This window comes from Gymnoscopelus microlampas (assembly GCF_963454915.1).
Source record: "Gymnoscopelus microlampas genome assembly, chromosome: 6".
In the NCBI taxonomy this organism is placed as follows: domain Eukaryota; kingdom Metazoa; phylum Chordata; class Actinopteri; order Myctophiformes; family Myctophidae; genus Gymnoscopelus; species Gymnoscopelus microlampas.
This window is the reverse complement of record NC_139943.1, coordinates 21885130-21904687: the sequence shown is the minus strand read 5'-3', so window position 1 is coordinate 21904687 and position 19558 is coordinate 21885130. Positions and strand designations below refer to the sequence as shown.

Here is a 19558-nt window from a genome sequence, read left to right as displayed (position 1 = left end):
TTGCCCTGTCCTGCTGTCATTCACATACAAGCAGCCAATTAGAAGCCAGACCCAAGCCCCCCCTGCAACACTAGTGAAAGCTCTCTGTTTAAGAAGGTGGAACAGTCACAACATACAGACCATACCTTACATCACATCATGTTAGTATAGCAGGTGGTGGGCCTCTTGACACCAAACAAATATAAAAACATCCCACATGCTCTCTACAAACATAATACAACATTTGAGTCGGGCGTCAAGTATTAACACACGCAAACACAAGGCACCGGCTTGGGTTTGTGGTCTCACAGTCAATCTGGTTGTGTAGAGAGAGGAATGGAGGGTGAGTACGACACTGTGTGTGTGTGTGTGTGTGTGTGTGTGTGTGTGTGTGTGTGTTGCTATACAATGTCCCAACAAGTATTATAGAATTTGAGAAATAGACATTGTGAGGACGGTAATTGTCCTGATCCTCACGAGAATTTTTCTTTATGTACGACGTGTAGATTAAAACATATTTCTAGAGTTAGGTTTACTTAGGAAAAGATTCAGGTTAGGATTATAGGCATGTAGGGGTTATAAAAGAGTCTTGATAATGGTCTCAGGTAAAGTGATTTTGCGCTAAACAGTCTCAGGCTTTAGGGTTTGGGTTACAAATGAATGCCAAATAAAAGAGCTATTTAATATAGTCGTCCTAAAATGATTGTCAGCGTGTGTGTGGTTTGATTAGGATTAGGTGCTGTATGTAGATAGCTGTGTGCAGTCCTTTCTTCTTCTGTGCTAATGGTCTTTGCATTGTGTACAGCAGGTGGCTTGTACACTGGCTTGATATTCATGGACTGTACGGTTTGCTCAGCGCGTGGGCGACGGCCTCCTGGCACAGTGTGTTTGTACATGGTGCACGTTTGTGATTGTGTGTATTATGTGTGAAAGTGAAATGTGAATGTGTGTTAGTGTGGGGGAAAAATGCATTGTGTGTTTGCAGAGCATACTGGTTGAGTTGAGTATATATGGTCATCATTTGTGCCTCTGGGTGTGTGTATTGTTTATATTGTGCGTTTGGTAATTTGTGTTTGTGTGTAGGCCATGTGTTATGTATGATTGATTGTTATTTATTTGTGTGTGCGTGTGTGCTTACGCATATAAAGGTGACTGCACTGGTTGCTTGGTGTCTGTTTTTTAAGTGTGTGGTGTTGTGTGTGTGAGAGCATGTACACACATCAGGTTGTATGCAGGAGATGTTAACAGCCATCTGATTGCTGTGTTTACACACCGTTTATGGTGTCCATAGAGTTGTAGAGACCTGCCTCTGAGCACACACTGCCGTTGCCATAAGAAGATTGCTGTGTTCCAATTCCAGACTACATACAAAGTACAGTACACTAGGGGTGCAACAGTTAATCGAACAAACTCATCGATTTAATCAATTAGAAAACATAAATAATAAAATCAATTTTTTCCCCCTTGTCATAGGTGTCAAACATTTAAAAAAAATAGCTCATCTGCAATCTCACAACGTGTCACAATGCGACACATTGTGAGCTTGTATATCTGCTATTTACACTGTTGTATGATGAAGCATAATAGGGCTTAAATGCTTGATAAATTAAATCTATTCAAATTTGTTCATGTTGATTGATATGTAAAAAATAGAACAAATAGAAATAATCTCACTTCAAGATTAATTGAAAAAGTAACCAATAGAATGATCGCTAAGAAAATAATCGATAGTTGCAGCCCTACAGTACTCTGTGAAATCCTGAGTGTTCTTTAACTCTGAAAGTGAATCTTAGTAGAAGCACTGCTCCTTTGCATAAAAAGAAGCCAGTTGAGTTAAGTTTGGTTTGGGTATCTAGTTAGATACCTCCTAGTTGCCTCCCCAGGGAGGTTTTCCAGGCACGTCCAGCTGGAGGAGGCCACAGGGCAGACCAAGGACCAGGTGAAGGGATTCCATCTGCATGCTGGCTTGGGACTGTCTGCCCTGGACCCCCAGTCACACTCAGAACCGGCAGGGAAAGGGGAAGTCTGAGGCCCCCTGCTGGAACTGCTACCTCTTCAACCTCAATTTGGATAAGAGGGATGGATGGATGGAACGAGTCCATGTGGTTCGATTTGTACACTCTTTGAGTTGTGTCCGCCCCGAGATCTGGGAGGTCGGGGTTCAATCCCTGGCCGGGTCATACCAAAGACTATAAAAATTGGAACCAATGCCTCCCTGCTTGGCACTCAGCATCAAGGGTTCAAAATACATGAATCAACCCTCCTCATTGGGAGTATCGACTTTCAAAGGAGAACGATGAAAAGAATACTTAATAAAAAGAAAATATACAGACACATTTACGGGAAGACATTTTAGTTGCAATTTGTTTTTACTTTTACGTTTGAAATTGACAGTAGCAGCTCCATGACGTTAATCAGCGCAATGCTATATGTCACTTCCTGTTAGAGAGAGAGAGAGAGAGAGAGAGAGAGAGAGAGAGAGAGAGAGAGAGAGAGAGAGAGAGAGAGAGAGAGAGAGAGAGAGAGAGAGAGAGAGAGAGAGAGAGAGAGAGAGAGAGAGAGAGAGAGAGAGAGAGAGAGAGAGAGAGAGAGAGAGAGAGAGAGAGAGAGAGAGAGAGAGAGAGAGAGAGAGAGAGAGAGACGGAGAGAGAGAGAGAGAGACGGACGTGCGTTACAGTGAGTGAGACTGTGAAGTTAGCCAGTCAATGCAACAGTAGTGCACTGTGTGTACAGGTGCATTTGTCTGTGAGTACATACATGTACCAATACATGTATTGGTGTTAACTTACTGACTGATGTCAGTTAGTAGGTCTGAGGTTGTTTACTGGCAGCGAGTCTCAAGGTGTTGAGTTGCAATGTCTGTGATGTTGGAACATCTCAGGGACCCGAATACAGATGGATCCAGTATTTAAATGATCTTCTTATTATGTTCACGGTCAGTGGACAACCTAATCCTTCCAAGCATAGTAATGCATACACTGGTGGTGGGTCTCTCTCTTTCACACTCTCTCTTTCAGTTCTCTCTCTCCTTCTCTGTCTGTCCAGAGGCTGATATTAAAGTTACTGTATGGTGTGGGTCGGACAGGGGCAACGATGGATCAATATGACCCTTATAACTCCATCAACTCCATTTGCATACCCATTAAACGCACACTCAAAAACACACTCAGATTGACATTAGGGCATTAGGGATTACTTTTTCGAATTAATCGACTAATCTTGAAGCGCATTTTCAATCCAGTCCAGTCTAGGGGTACCACCGAGACTGAATTGGTCAGACTAAACGTCAGAAAAATGTACAACAATGGGACTATAGCAGACAGTTGTTTCCATCATGTATGATCTACAAGCTCACAACGCATCACATTGTAGATCTGCAATTTTGATCATTTATTTCATCATTTATTTTATAATTTATTGAATTGATTAGTTGTTTATTATTTAGCAGTTGATTAATTGATTAACTGTTGCACCTCTAATTCACATCCTGTGTAAGTGTTGGAGACGCATAGTTAAATGGATTACATTTATACAGCACTTAATTTGCATTATTATTCACCCATTCACCCACAGCACAGGCAGTCATGCAAGGTGAACCTGCTCATCGGAAGCAATTCATGTCTGTCTTGTCAAGGACACTTTGACTTGACTTTGACATGATGCCAGGAACAGCGAATCGGGAACCTTACAATTCCCAGACAACTGTTATACCTCCTGAGTCATTGCCAACCCAATCACAACGCTTGAACGAACACACACACACACACACACACACACACACACACACACACACACACACACACACACACACACACACACACACACACACACACACACATTGGCCAGCGCTGCATACTTCCTGTGTGACTAAAGGTCAGAGCAGGTAGTTAAAGCCAAATGGGGTGTGGCTGTGTACCATCAATCACAGCTCAGCTCATCAGGCCCACACAAATATCTCAGACATGGCCGCTGAGCCAGACTGGCAGGCATCTACTGTAGCTGTGTGTGTGTGTGTGTGTGTGTGTGTGTGTGTGTGTGTGTGTGTGTGTGTGTGTGTGTGTGTGTGTGTGTGTGTGTCATCTACTGTAGCTGTGTGTGTGCGCTTGTGCGCGCAGTGTACTCTTTTTCTTCTATGTTTATATGAAAGTGGTCGGAAGGCAGACTCAGGATGCAGAGGATGTACTGTAGCCAAAGGTGAATATTTATGAACATGAGCTGCACACTGACATCCAAATGTCACACATTAAGGCCCATCAATGGCACACATCTACACGCTGAAGTCCTGATCGACTCATAGCGAGTCAACACAAATACACACAAACACGTTTGAAGCAGCTCACCTTTGAGATCCAACACCACTGCTTATATAGGGTGTTCAATTCTAACCTACTGTAGACTGCTTCCTGCACTTTTAATAAAAGGGTGAGAATACACCCACCTGGCCTCTCTCTCTCTCTCTCTCTCTCTCTCTCTCTCTCTCTCTCTCTCTCTCTCTCTCTCTCTCTCTCTCTCTCTCTCTCTCTCTCTCTCTCTCTCTCTCTCTCTCTCTCTCTCTCTCTCTCTCTCCACTCCATAGCATATAGCCAAAAGAGTATAGTAATTGTGAAGCTCTGTGTGTTAAGTAAAATGTACATGTTGTTGGACACAATGTAAATGGGACTTAAAATGTGACATTTACGGTAATCTAATAATGAAGATGGTGAGCTTGCTGTAGGAGACTGGTTGTGAGTGTGCATATGTGTTTGTGTGTGTTTTATCACTTTGATCATTATTGTGTGTGTGGCGGGAGCAGTTGACAGGCGCACACAGGGACTTTGACTAGAGCTGACCCGAACGATCGGGAAGATTGAAGAGGTGCATGTTAACCAGAAGCATGGCAAGAGCTGGAAGCTCATCAGTGATATCTCTGGCAGAAACGCTTCTAAGATCTGGGGAGAATGTGCAGAGGTACGAGTCGAAACGTGGTACCACTACCTGCACTTAAAGGACATCCTAGGAAATCCTCCAGCAACTGAGGAGGAAGCTCCTGTCTCCTGTCTTCCATGACCAAGCATACACGTCTGGCGATGCAGGTCCTCTTCCTCTAGAGATGGACCCTGCCCTGAGCCTCGCAATCAGTGGCAGGGAGCAGACACTGGGGTTCACACTGGTCCCGAGGAAGAAGACTAAGACTAAGTACATCACATCATGATTACCGACTACTCTACTATGCAGATGACATTGCCCTAGTCTTGGACACAGCACAGAAAGGAAGAGGGCTACTAATGGAGTGCAGGAATATCGGCCTCAAGCTCATTGCCAAGAAAGCAAAAGTAATGGTATTTTAACACGGAGGACTTAATTCCTAAACATGTCAAAATGTGAACCGGTGGCATGTTATGGCCACTAGACTACATCAACAGCCTTACTCTAGTGTGTGTGTGTGTGTGTGTGTGTGTGTGTGTGTGTGTGTGTGTGTGTGTGTGTGTGTGTGTGTGTGTGTGTGTGTGTGTGTGTGTGTGTGTGTGTGTGTGTGTGTGTGTGTGTGTGTGTGTGTGTGTGTGTGTGTGTGTGTGTGTGTGTGTGTGTGTGTGTGTGTGTGTCAGTGTTGCATTGTGAAGGAGGCCAGGCACACGGGTACAATCCTCAATGTTAATTGCGTTAAAGTGTGGATGCAGCATCAGAGAGAGTGGTCCTGTCTAGCTTGGATGGATAGAGCAGTGGCTCTCAACTGTGCCCCTGGGTGCCCAGAGACTGCTGCTATATTACCGTTGTACCTGCCTGGTATTTTACTGTATTCATCTGGTCTAAATTAGACTGTGATTAAACAGTGAGAACCAGCGGTACAAGATTTAAGGAGTTAATAATCACTGTGGTCAGGCATTAACGGTTTCTCCATGAATAACGCACAGAACACTAATGCTGCCTGATTCAGCAGGGGAGGCGTAGTGGGGAGAGACATCATCATGTACCTGAGAGGTCCCAGGTTCAATGCCGAACGGCTCATTATGACTATTACTTTCCCGCTAAGACACCCGTAGGACTCCAGCACTGTTTGGATATGAAAGCACGCTTCGTGCAGCCTCGATATGCGACCATATGAGAGGGAATTAAAGACATAATGCACGGAGGTGCTTAAAGAAAAGATTATGCACACATTTCACCTTGCTTGTAACTCCCTGTGTTCTGTCTACCTGCTCTCAGCTTCATTAGCACACATTGTATGTCTGTGTGCACACGGACGGACACATACACACACACACACACACACACACACACACACACACACACACACACACACACACACACACACACACACACACACACACACACACACACACACACACACACACACACACACACAGTAATTAGGAATGTGCTTCATAATTAGGACTTGATTTTCCTGTTAACCACCGAGTCACACAAAGGTCAGCCAGGCTGCGGTGGTAGGGATTCATTGCCTTGCTCAAAGACACATTGTCAGTGGTGGACAGTGACTGCCTGGGTGGGTGGTGGTTGTGTTTTTTGTTTTGTTTAGTTTTTTTGGGGGGGCAGTGCTCTACCTTAATACCCATTGGTAAAAGTGTTATTTATTTACCTATTAACTACAAATGAGCTAGAGTTGATATACATGATAATATCAACATATTTGTCTAGTGATAATGGCTTGACGGTGGCGGTTGAACCATGCTCTTGTCTCTTCATTGGCTGTCACACTGTAGTGGCCTCTCAGTGGCAGAGACTGGCAGCAGCTGTTAGCTCTATTTCACCACTCCACTAAGCCATGCCTTCTCCATATAAAAGCCCCTCTTTCTCTCTCTCTCTCCCCCTCTCTCTCTGAGGAGAGTTCCCACTCCACTGACATGAATAGCTGCCCAGCTGCAACTGTGTGTGTGTGTGTGTGTGTGTGTGTGTGTGTGTGTGTGGGTGTGGGGGGGGGGGGTGATTTATGCATGTGAATGCTTGCATGCAGGTATGTGTAGCCTATGCAAGTGTGTATTTTTCTGTTGAGCAGGGAGTCATGAGTGATGTGTTTGTCTCTGGCTGGCTCTCTATCCTCTGTCCTTCGACATGTTGGCAGCACCATTCGTTTTTCATAGATAATTTTGTTATCGTGGCAAGGTGGCATGTGATAGTTTGAAATACACACAGTGTCAAATTCACGATTAAAAATGGGCAGGTACAAAAGGGAAAAGTAGAGTCGGATTCTATGTATTCAGGTCTCCAATATCCTGGTTGTGAACACTATATATCTTGTATTGGCCTGGCATTGGTTCCTATTAGCCGGGTAATTCTTAAAGGCAAATTTATAATTTGTTGACTGACTGTACAACAAAAACACAAACGTATTACCTGACACAGTCTGTCAGGGAAGTAGACTGATCCTGTATTAGCCACCATCTGTGTGGATCTTTAAGAAAGCCAGCCAGCTGAGACTCAGTGATTTAAGACACGCTACATCATCTCCATCCAAAATGTTCAGATCGTGTTGAGCAATTAATGTCTTCAATTAGGTACCGTGGACTTGTTTTCAGGAGGTTTCAGCAAATCAACTGTGGTGAGGACTTCCTGTCCAACCTACGGCAACCTTATCCTGTAAAAGATAGGATTGGAGGTATTTGAGAGACAGCGCTAACTGTCACTTCTCCCTGTCTTGTCTCCACAGTAAGCATGTTTCTCAACACACTGACCCCCAAGTTCTACGTGGCTCTGACCGGGACGTCCTCTCTCATATCAGGCCTCATACTGGTGAGTCACCCACAATGGACACTGGACACAACCCAGGATTGATATTCCATTGTTCATTCAAAAATAATCTATTGGAGATATTGATGTTGAGCTCTTCTGACGTCATGGTCATTGATACATCTTGGTCCCAGTATGTGCAGTGACCAGTGAAGAACCAATCCAATACAGGCTGTCCTATGAAACATGATAGAAGTAACGATGACAGTAGATTTTTCAGCTTTCAACAGAATCGAATAGCATTCTTCTAAAGAGGTTAATGGATGAATGTACAGTATAAGAGCGTGGCTGCAGGTGGTTACAAGGGAAGATTACAATGTGCTACAGCAGTGGCTGTCAATGTGGGGTCCAGGGACCCCCAGGAGTCATTGGGAATGTTTCAGGGGGTCCCCAGCAAAATTGGTTACCAAAAGTTGTTTTTAACCGCTTTAACCCTATATACATCGGCTATTTGAAAATGGACGATCTACAAGCTCATGTGAGCTTGAATGAATACTATTGCTAATGTGTAATATTGAAATGCTGTACTGAATGTTATTTATATATCTTTAAACCTTGTAATGGAACATAATTTGCACAAGTCATTACTTATGTCATAAATGGTTCATAGAGCAGTGTGCCTGGAATCACTGCCTGTTTGAATTTGAATGTGTTATTTTTAAGGTCCGGTTTGAACTTTGAAGAGCCGGGGGAAAATGCTTGAATTTGCCTATTGGTGTAGATAACTATTCAAATGATCTGATATATTTGCACAAAACAACCTATTACCATAGCATTCAGTGACAACAAAATACCTAATCTCCCTTTCAAGCGACAGCGGTCGGTATTTTAAAATAGCTACCATTTTCACTGAACCCTCCTCTTCCCCCGCGGGTAAGCTGCTTGGAAACGGACATCAGCTTCAAACATGCTCTACGAATAAATTGCATATCTTCAAGCCAATTAGTGCTTGTAGATGCCAGCATTGGTAATTTCTCTTCAGGGGTGCACTGTGCGTGCATGTGTTTCTCTCTCTCGCTCTCATTTAGTTGTACTGTAGTACTTTTCCCAGTGAGGGTGGTTAGATAATGCCTATCAGTGATCAGATATTGCCTGCCGTCTCAAGGAGAAGAAGACAAGATAAGAGCTTTGTCAAATGGTAGCCTGCTCACCTCATGAAACAGCACTCCTTATAATTGGGGAGGGGACTGTGTGTGTGTGTGTATCTATATATAGTGTCTTTATTAGAAGGATAACCCCTTGAGATGTATCATCTCATTTTAGAGAGGGTCCCCATGACAAAAAAATACAGAGAATACGATAGACAAAACAATACAACAAATACATCCATGCATACTGTACATAAACAGGACAAAACAAACTTGACAAAACAAAACAGAACAAAAACATAAGACATAAGCTCTCTTGAAACTGTCCGCTCCCACTCAGCCTAGCCTGTATGTGTGTGTGTGTGTGTGTGTGTGTGTGTGTCAGGCTAGTTTCCCACTTCACTGAGTTATTGCACTTGGCAAGTGTTTTTCTGTTGCACGTACATTTTAGCCATTTACCTGGTAGTCTTGTCCAAAGTTACTCAGTGACCATGGAAATCACCAAAGGGGTAATCTACAGATATAAAAGGGGGTAATGTACGATGCAAGTGAGTAATTCCCAAGCAGCCGCTCTAGCTCTTGACAAGTCCTGACCTGAGCCACTGCCGCCCAAATTATTTATGGCCTATCCTACTATAAAAGCGCAAAATCTATGTCTGTCTGTAGTTCATGTATCTGGAGAACCGTCCGACCGACCAACTTCAAACTCAGACCCTACACGATTCTCTCCTCCTTGCGCTCATGATGTCTTTATGAATTAATTAATCATATTGGAAGTATTGCCGATACCATAATCCATACATGTGGTATAGTGCTTGCACACAGTCAGCGTTTTATCCACAACGAGCTCACAACGCATTGCATTGCGTGATTTAGCATCACAGCCGTAGTAGACGTGTGATATACAAACTTAACGCTGCATATTTTTCCTGCACTTTGTCAAAATCCAGCACACGACTAGTAAAAGATTAAATTAAACTCCTGCAGCGCCTGCACACGTGCAGATGTGCATTCAGCCACTGTTCCCTCTCCCATTTGGAAAATGGGAGATATTTTAGTTTCAACATGTTTCAAATGTGTTATTTCTCCCGCTTTCCCTCTTGCTCTCTCTCTGTTCTTATTTCTCACCTCTTCCCCTCTATCCCTCACTATGACTCAATCTCTTCCATATCCTTCTTAAATCCCTCTCTAACCCTGCACTCTCTCTCTCTCTCTCTCCCCCACCCCATCTATTCTCTCCTCCTAGATTTTTGAGTGGTGGTACTTCAGGAAGTATGGCACCTCCTTCATAGAGCAGGTGTCTGTGAGTCACCTGCGCCCCCTGCTGGGTGGTGTGGACAACAGTTCCCCAACCAACTCCAACACCAGTAACGGAGAGGCCGACTCCAACCGGCAGAGTGTCTCTGGTAAGAGCTGCTGATCAATAAAAACATTGTTTTTGATGAATTCGATTGTAGGAAAGTCTGCAATGCTGTCGCTAGGTGATGTGTGGCCTTTGTATAGAATGACTGTGCAAAAGGCATTATATACATTACATTCATTACATTACAGTCATTTGGCAGACGCTTTTATCCAAAGCGACTTACAATACGTGCATTCAACATAGGTAGGGAACAAAATCACCAGAAGTCTTAAGTGCATTTTCTGCTAAAACAAGCAACCAAGAGTATACCTAGCGCTAAGGTAAAAGTGCAATATATCAGCTACCTACTATTTAAAACATATATAAGTAGCAGACATTGAGATTGAGACACAAATACCTGGGAACAAGCAGGATATAGGCATGGCATAGCACAGGTAATACAATTTCATACAATATTGATCACACAATACTTGCCTTATTTCAAATAAAAGCTTAATATAAAGCATTAAAGTTTTTGTATTGCAGCCTGGGCAGGACCTTTTGTCAGTCCAAAATCAAAACCATCAGTACTGTATGTCAAACAAAATAGTCTCAGTCTGCCAAGCTCGCAACCAATACCAATACCACCCTGTGACAAATGAAGTGACAAATGAATATTGGACTTACTGTAGCTTGAAACATCCCCAATAATCCTACTAATTCTGTGCAGTGAATACAACTTGATGGTATCATGACGGCGCTTAAAAATGCCTGCTGCAAAAACAAACTTGCTGCAGGCAAGGATCTCCTGCAGTATCAAATTATTCTACTTACCCAAATGCACTTTATCCCCTGATCAGGATGCTAACCTGCTGAAACCGTGCATCATGTAAACATCAAGAAACCCTGATGCCTACTTGATGATCCTGTCGTGTGGCTTATGCATGCTTATTGATGTTCAAATCTAAAAAAGAAATGATGTGGAGGACACAAGTTGAGACAGAAGTGTGTAAAGTAACATTATCAGTCGCCACGCTGCTTGCCCCTGGAAGAGACTGTAGTGTGTGTAGCTTATTCCAATGATTGACCACACAGCCTGCTGCCACCATGTGACAATAATGTATTGCGCAATTGGATTGGTACTTTACTGAAATGTCAAGGAGCAGGGAAATCCCGACCCTATACCTGAATTCAGTGGAAATAGAGGGATAGAGAGAGCTGTTATTCCCGGTGGGTGAATGGTTGTGTACACATGGTTGCACTGTCTCCGGTTCGATTCCATCCAGAGCCACGTGTTGCTGATCCCAAAACATTTGGAAAATAGTTCAAATAGCAGATCTACAAGCTCACAACAGGTCGAGCGACATGCTGTGAGCTTATAGGTCTGCAATTTGTTCAATATTTGGAAAGTAAAAAATTAAGTGTTTAATGCATTATTTATATTTAGTGTACCCCAAAAAAACGCATGTCTGCTTTGTGATTCTGCTGGGCTCATAGTTCCCCATGTGGTCATTCCTACAATAACCCACCTATTCCTGGATCGGTCCTTATGTAGACCTTCTGAAGAAGGACTGGAATGACGGAGAGAGAGAGAAGGGAGAGCAGAAATGAGTTCAGTGAACAAAGGGAAAGCAGCAGAGAAAGGCTGAGGGAGGGAGACAGCGCTCCTACATTGAGGAAGCACTGATAAATATATTCAGGGAACATACAGTACATGTGTTACAGTATGGGAACACCAGCAAATAGTAATATGGGACATGTGAATGTGGACGAGCAAAACTCTTGCACACCTACAGAATGACAGGTGCGCCGTAGAAGACCAAGAGCTGATCAGTGTAGAAGTAAGACTCCCACACACGTCTTCAAATGCAAATAAAAGGTTTAATGGGAATCAACGTTTTGGTCCAGAGACCCTCATCATGTTCTTTTACAAAATAGGAGAGAGACCATCTTAAATAGGCTGTCTATTGTGTCCATGTAGGACACAATAGACTTATTTAAGATCACCTCTCCTCTGCAAGATGACCTGATGAATTCTCTCTCTGTGTAGTCACTTCTGAATAGACCCCCAGCCCCATCTCTTTAAAGTTAATAACTTAAACTCCTCCCTATTTTATTAATTCCCCCCATTACATTTCCCCTGTCTGATTCATGCCCATCTGATCCTGCCTTTTCATTTTATTATTTTATCATGACACTTTCACTTGCAGTGCATTGCATTTTAATGTACAAAATAAAGTTTGATTCATTGACTGATACACACCACCGAGTCAGCCTCCAGACCACAAGCCCAGCTCACACCATCATAGCAGTAGTATCGAGTGGCGCTTCATCTTGCTGACCACTTCTCAGTCCCTTCCCAGCTGTGACTTAATCACTTATTTAGATTCTGGTTAAAATGATGAAACGTATGCTAAGATTAGGGCACTAAGTTAACTTTGTCCAGAGACAGCCCTGGTACATCATAGGCAGCTCTGGTACTATATGGATAGACCTGGTCTACATAATCCCTTGTAGAGTATAGAGACAGCACTTGTACATACTGTAAAAACAGCCCTGGTCTACATTAAACACAAATCCACGGAGCACTGCCCTGTAGGTGGCGCCGCCATTGCTGCGGTGTCAGTCAGCTGCTGCTGCGGTCCTGACCGTCTGTTGACGTTAGCAGAGCAGCCATAAACTACTGGCACCTGACGTAGGTGGTGCGTCCCGATTTTCTGTACATCTTTGTAAAGTGTGTGTGTGTGTGTGTGTGTGTGTGTGTGGGGGGGGGGTTAGTGACTCCAGCTGACTGACAACACAGCAATGGCCACCTACAGGGCAGCGCTCCGTGGGTTTGTGTACAGAAAGCCCATGTAGATTATAGACAGCTCTGGTAGATTACAAACAGCCTGGGTACAGTATAGACAGCCCTAGTACATAAACAGTAGTGGTACATTATAGAATGGTACATTATAGAAAGTCCTAGTACATAATGAGAATGGTTAATTCAGCCGTGGAACATTATAGACAGCCCTGGTACCTTATAGAAAGTCCTGGTAGATAGACAGTAATGCTGGGTAGGGTAGTACAATAGTGTTGAATTATCTGTGATGGATGTGTTTGCATGAGCAATAAGTCAACATGGAGAAACCAGCTATGCACATGAAGTCCATCTTAAGTTATTCGTGCAGAGTGTTCCATGACGTGCAAAAGCTTACAAATCCAAATAGATTGAGCATTCATTCCATGTGTCTGTTGAGAGAGACCGACCCTTCAGCCCTGCTGTCATAAGACAGACCTGGCACGTGATCCCTTTGAACCGTCTACTTTATCCTTGACATTTATCCCCATTGTTGTTCCCTCATATCTCTCTCTCTCTCTGTCTCTTCTCTTGCAGAATGTAAAGTATGGCGAAATCCGTTGAATTTATTTAGAGGAGCAGAGTACAACCGGTGAGCGATGGGTGCTGAGACCTGCATGTAAAGTTTACCCTTTGCGCTCTCTGTCTCTCTTTCTGTCAGTCTCTCTATCTTACCGTTGTTGTGATATACTTTGTTCTGTTGCCCTCTCTGTCTCTTGTTTTTTACTCAGTTCTGTGTCCTCAAGAGTTTTACTTTTCGTTCTCTCTAGAGCCACCTTTCATTAATTCTCTCGCTGGATTTGTAGATGCAATCTCTCCTTTCCGCTCTGTTAGTCTCTTTCTTTCACTAATCTAATTGTGTCATATTGATCTTTTATTGTTCCTATCGCCCCACACTCCATGTGTGCTTTTCCTTTGTCATTTTAGTGGAAAATTTGATTGGTGGTAATTTTGTGATGTGTGTGTGTGTGTGTGTGTGTGTGTGTGTGTGTGTGTGTGTGTGTGTGTGTGTGTGCAGGTATACCTGGGTGACGGGTAGAGAGCCGTTGACATACTACGATATGAACCTGTCGGCTCAGGACCACCAGACATTCTTCACCTGTGACTCAGACCACCTCCGTCCTTCTGACGCTAGTAAGAGACACACACACACACACACACACACACACACACACACACACACACACACACACACACACACACACACACACACACACACACACACACACACACACACACACACACACACACAGTTTAATATTCATATATCTACAGATGGGATGGTGACCGCTCTGACCTTGTAAACGTGTGTGTGTGTGTACAGTCATGCAGAAGGCGTGGCGGGAGAGGAACCCACAGGCTCGTATCTCTGCAGCACATGAAGCTCTGGAGCTAGAAGAGTGAGTCTCATTTCTTTCTCTCTCTTTCTGCCTCTCTCTATGCACCGGCATAGACACAACCTTCTGCTATCAAAGTGTTCACAATGGGTAACATCGAATCAGCAGGTCTTTGTAATACAAGCACCGCAGTCCAGCTCTAACAGAGGCCCTTCCTCTCCTGACAAAACAAATCCATCCTGTGCCCTATTGAGCATCTGTCACTTTTAAACGCTTTACATTTCTCTGGCTGCCAGACTACGTCACAAACACATAAAGAGTCAGTGGTTATAGAGGAGATGGCCTGCATATGGCCTTAAATTGAAACATTAAAGAGAAGCCATGTTCCCCATAATTGGAACATTTGGAAGCACGTGTACGCGTAAATTGGAAAATGAAGACGCACTGGGAAGACATTTTATGGTCTTGCAGCTGTAAAAATGCCATAAGAATTCTATTCCATCCTCACTTTGAAGCCGAGGTTGCACACCCACCCACCCACATACACACACTGCCCTTTTTCACTCAGCGTTATTGGTAGCATGACATTTGTGGCAGTATACTGTTGAACCCTGGAAAAGATGCACATCTTATTTTTGGTCATACTGTATCAAAGGAATCCAAACAAACTGAATCATTAAACACCTACGCACTCAAAACACGATACGTGATAACAGTCACCATTATAGCGTTGCTGTCAGGCAGAAACCTCTTATCTCCATATTTTAACCTTTTAGCTTTTTTTTGTAAATGCATGCCCTACTTCGTCATACTACAGTGTCACACAAAAGTAGCAAGAATAGAGTAACGGTGAGAGAAAAATACATGCGAGTCACATTGAATGAACGATGCATGTGCAGAAATAAGGACGTGTGAGAGTGACGTAGGATCGATGTATTCTTTTGTGTCTGTACTACAAAGGCTTCCATGCGGGCTTACTCTCGGAGAGTGTGAGGAGATTTGAGAGGGTCTTTGATCTGCCAGAGTGTGGTGAATAATATATGGACTTTAAAAGTGCTTTTCTAGATGGCAAAGTCCCCATCTGTCATAAACAAACTCGGCACACAGGAGGAGACAGGGAGGAAGTCATAAGCTGATGAATAATTCAAGAAATAAATCTGTTCTTAAATGACGGTCCTTGGTGGAAGGAAAGTTCAAATCATACACAGATATGAACGCTTGTGTCTGGACGAGTGACCCTGAGCAGAGGGCTAACTACACATACTGTGTGTACTCTTTTCTTCTCTCCTGTGTCTCTCTTGCCCTACTCTCCTCTGCCTTCCTCTTTTCGTTCTTTTCTCATCCTCCTCTGTTCCTGTGTGTGTGTGTGTGTGTGTGTGTGTGTGTGTGTGTGTGTGTGTGTGTGTGTGTGTGTGTGTGTTAGTTGTGCAACCGCGTACATCCTGCTTGCAGAAGAAGAGGCAACCACCATAGTGGAGGCTGAGAAGTTGTTTAAACAAGCTCTAAAGGCTGGAGAGGGCTGTTACAGACGCAGCCAGCAGCTCCAGCACCATGGGACACAGTATGAGGCTCAGCACAGTGAGTATACACACACACACACACACACACACACACACACACACACACACACACACACACACACACACACACACACACACACACACACACACACACACACACACACACACGTACAGTTGCACACACAAACATCCACCAAAACATGAACCAAATGATGAACCAAAACATGAACAAAATGACAGCAAGCTAGCCAGCATGCGTACGTACGCATGCTGGCTAGCTTGCTGTCATTTGGTTCATGTATTCATAAACTCAAATCCTCTCCCACATGCAGTCAAATTAGAGTCTATTTGCTGTGTTCCAAATAGTTTCTTCCTACAGTTTGTAGTGGAATATTTGGAGACATTTTTAAAAAATAAAACATTCCTACACTACGTGTTCCAATACAATTGATCCAGAATGAACCTCAAAGATGTGTGTATATGCCCATGGCTGTGTATTATTTCATAAATAAAAAATAAACAACTTATCATGCACACAATATAGTGCTACATAAATGCCTGTGTGTTAAGAGTGCTATTGCTATACATGTTGCTCTTACTTTATGCATGTTTCTTACGTGTGTGTGTGTGTGTGTGTGTGTGTGTGTGTGTGTGTGTGTGTGTGTGTGTGTGTGTGTGTGTGTTAGGAAGGGACACCAATGTGTTGGTGTATATTAAAAGAAGACTGGCCATGTGTTCTAGAAAGCTGGGCCGCACACGAGAAGCAGTTAAAATGATGAGAGACGTAAGTACACAGCATGCTGACGGGAACGTGCACACACACACACACACACACACACACACACACACACACACACACACACACACACACACACACACACACACACACACACACACACACACACACACACACACACACACACACACACACAGACATACACACACAGTCTCATACATATGGACCTACTTTTCATTTGAGAGCTCCCATCTCTTTTTTTCTCTAACATGTGCACAAACACACATTCATTCATTCACAATGCTTTCATGACCGTGTCTCATTTCCAGTGTTAATGTACAGACGTTGTAACAATCTGTGCTAACAACAGCTAACAATAAAGATGGCATTTGACTTATGTGATGACATTAGTGCACTTTCTTTTCTTGTTTTTTCTTTCATCTGATATTGAAACTTGTTTCCATACTTGTGTTTAATCATACTGGTATTATTCTGATAACAAACCTAGAAATACATTTTCCATCATCTGATTTAACCAACAACTTATAATAACGGCCAATGCTTTATTTGCCCACTTGATACTAAGGCAAAGCTGTAGTTATTATTATTAGCTAGCCATGTGCCCTCTATGTATGTGTGAGTGTGTGTCGCCCCCTGTCTGGTATTACATGTAACAACAGTTGTGTGTTTTCCAGTTAATGAAGGAGTTCCCTCTCCTCAGTATGTTCAACATCCATGAGAACCTGCTGGAGTCACTGTTGGAACTCCAGAACTACGCTGATGTCCAGGCTGTATTAGCCAAGTACGATGGTGAGACACACACACACACACACACACACACACACACACACACACACACACACACACACACAAACGCAGACACACCACAATTACTGCAGAGCAGACACAGGCATGGGGCAGCGGTAGCCTAAAGGTTAGAGGAGCACACTTGTTGCCGAAAGGTTTCTGGTTCGATTCCCCCGGACCGGCAGGAAACTTCTGGGTGGGGAAGTGAATAGCCACCACTCTCACCCCTCCCCAACTCCGCTGAAGTGCCCTTGAGCAAGTCACTGAACCCCCAACTGCTCAGCGCAGTGGAGCTGCTGAGTGGCCAACAGTATAAGACTGTGGTTGTACTGGTCAGCTCCCAGGTTTTAATGTGTGTGTCTGTCTGTGTATCTCTATATGTGCAGGGCGTTGCTGGAAATGAGCGCTTGTGCTCAGCTACTACCCTGGTTAGATAAGGAATAACAAAAAAGAAAAAGAAAAAAAAAGAAAACGTGCTGTGCGTCCATGTGCGCAAGCACACACACACACACACACACACACACACACACACACACACACACACACACACACACACACACACACACACACACACACACACACACACACTCTTACAGTTTAAATGGTAAACAGGTTTTGGTTTTGTATTATGGTGAAACATTTAATACGGTACACACTTCATCGTTCATGTTACACAAAGGTCCCAGGTCAGTAGTTGCGTGTTGTCGTGTTGAATGTGTAACACTGGAGCAGAGACACAAACACTTACTCAGCTAACATAAGAAACACTCAGCTGTTGTATCACATTGACGAGTCACACCAGATCACATTCGACTATTAGGTAACTGAACGACTCCTCCAACACACTGATGTCCCCCGCGGCGATGAAACCCAAACTTTTAACGCCACATTCTGCTCAATTTTCTCCCACCTATGGTCCCCTTGGGGGGGGGGCAGGGGTGGGGGTCTACAACGCTCCCCAGCCCAGTCCAGCACCCTTGCTGTCTGCTTACTACGAGTGTAATTTCAAACTGGTGGTGGTTCGCTAAGAGAAAACACCCATCACATTGCTTTTGTGTGTCTCATCCACAGATATCAGCTTACCCAAATCAGCAACAATATGCTACACGGCTGCCTTGCTCAAAGCCAGGGCGGTGTCGGACAAGTGAGTATCGCTTTCCCGGGGCACACCGAGGCCCCCGCTATTTAAGACTGTGGGCCCCCGCGGGGAGGGAGGAGGTGGGTAGTGATGGAAAGTAACTCAGTATATTTACTCGAGTACTAATACTTAAACACTTAAACCCTATATGGTTGACCGGAGTCCTTCGGGGCTCTATAACAGTGTATTTTTTTGTTTTCTGTTATTGTGGGGAAAGCTTTCGCTGAAGTGAAAACAGCCGATCGACAAGCTCACAACGCGTTGCAGCGCTCACAACATGTCGATCTGCTATTTTCCTGCGAAGGATGCTGGGGTTTAAGTGGTTAAGTACAGTTTTGAGGTACTTTTACTTTACTTGAGTATTGATACTTTATACTTCTACTCCACTACACCTCAGAGGCAAATATTGAACTCTTCACTGCCCTACAATTATTTGAAAACCTAAGTTAGAAGCTACTTTGTAACTTTACATTATTATTGCAAAACATACATTAACCACGTTGTCTATTTGAAAATAGCTAATCTACAAGCTCACAACGCGTCACGGTGCGATGTGTTGTGAGCTTCTAGATCGACTGTTTTTGAAGTTTTGAGTACTTTCACTTTAGTACAGTAAGTGTATTTTGATGGCAATACTTTGGTGCTTTTATTCAAATAAAGGCCTTTTACTTTATATGTTTGTATTATTATCATTATTATTATATCGTGGAATTACTACTTTTACTTAAATAAAAAAATCTGAGTACTTCTTCCACCACTGGAGGTGGGGTGGGGAAGGTGGGGTAACATCTTGTGTGAAACAGAGAATGGGGTTGAGCGATGGTGTTGTCTTTAAATGGGTTGGGAGTAATTGTGTTCTTTCTTTTAAACGGGTTTCCCCTGGGGGTTCATGTGTTGTCGTGAGATGTGTGACTTTTTTTGTCTGTGCTGGTCGCCTGCAGGCGTGTGTATGGGGTTATCTGTGATTCTCAAAACAAACGCACACACAGACATATAATATGTGTAAAGTGGTTGAGATTTTGGTGTATGTGCTGAGATTGTCTT

General features: G+C 43.5%; 1 protein-coding gene across 5 annotated transcripts in view; it reads left to right on the top strand.

Annotated features, from left to right (window-relative positions):
- The window catches only part of LOC311047175 (suppressor of tumorigenicity 7 protein homolog), a 55444-nt gene that overhangs the window by 25356 nt on the left and 10530 nt on the right, over positions 1-19558 (top strand). For all 5 annotated transcript variants that reach the window (XM_084059813.1, XM_084059812.1, XM_084059811.1 and 2 more), the window contains 9 exons: positions 7625-7707; positions 10039-10198; positions 13514-13568; positions 13995-14110; positions 14301-14376; positions 15737-15891; positions 16520-16617; positions 17265-17379; positions 18448-18520. In XM_084059813.1, the coding sequence (XP_083915939.1) occupies positions 7625-7707; positions 10039-10198; positions 13514-13568; positions 13995-14110; positions 14301-14376; positions 15737-15891; positions 16520-16617; positions 17265-17379; positions 18448-18520 (931 nt within the window). The remainder of the gene's footprint in view (positions 1-7624; positions 7708-10038; positions 10199-13513; positions 13569-13994; positions 14111-14300; positions 14377-15736; positions 15892-16519; positions 16618-17264; positions 17380-18447; positions 18521-19558) is intronic.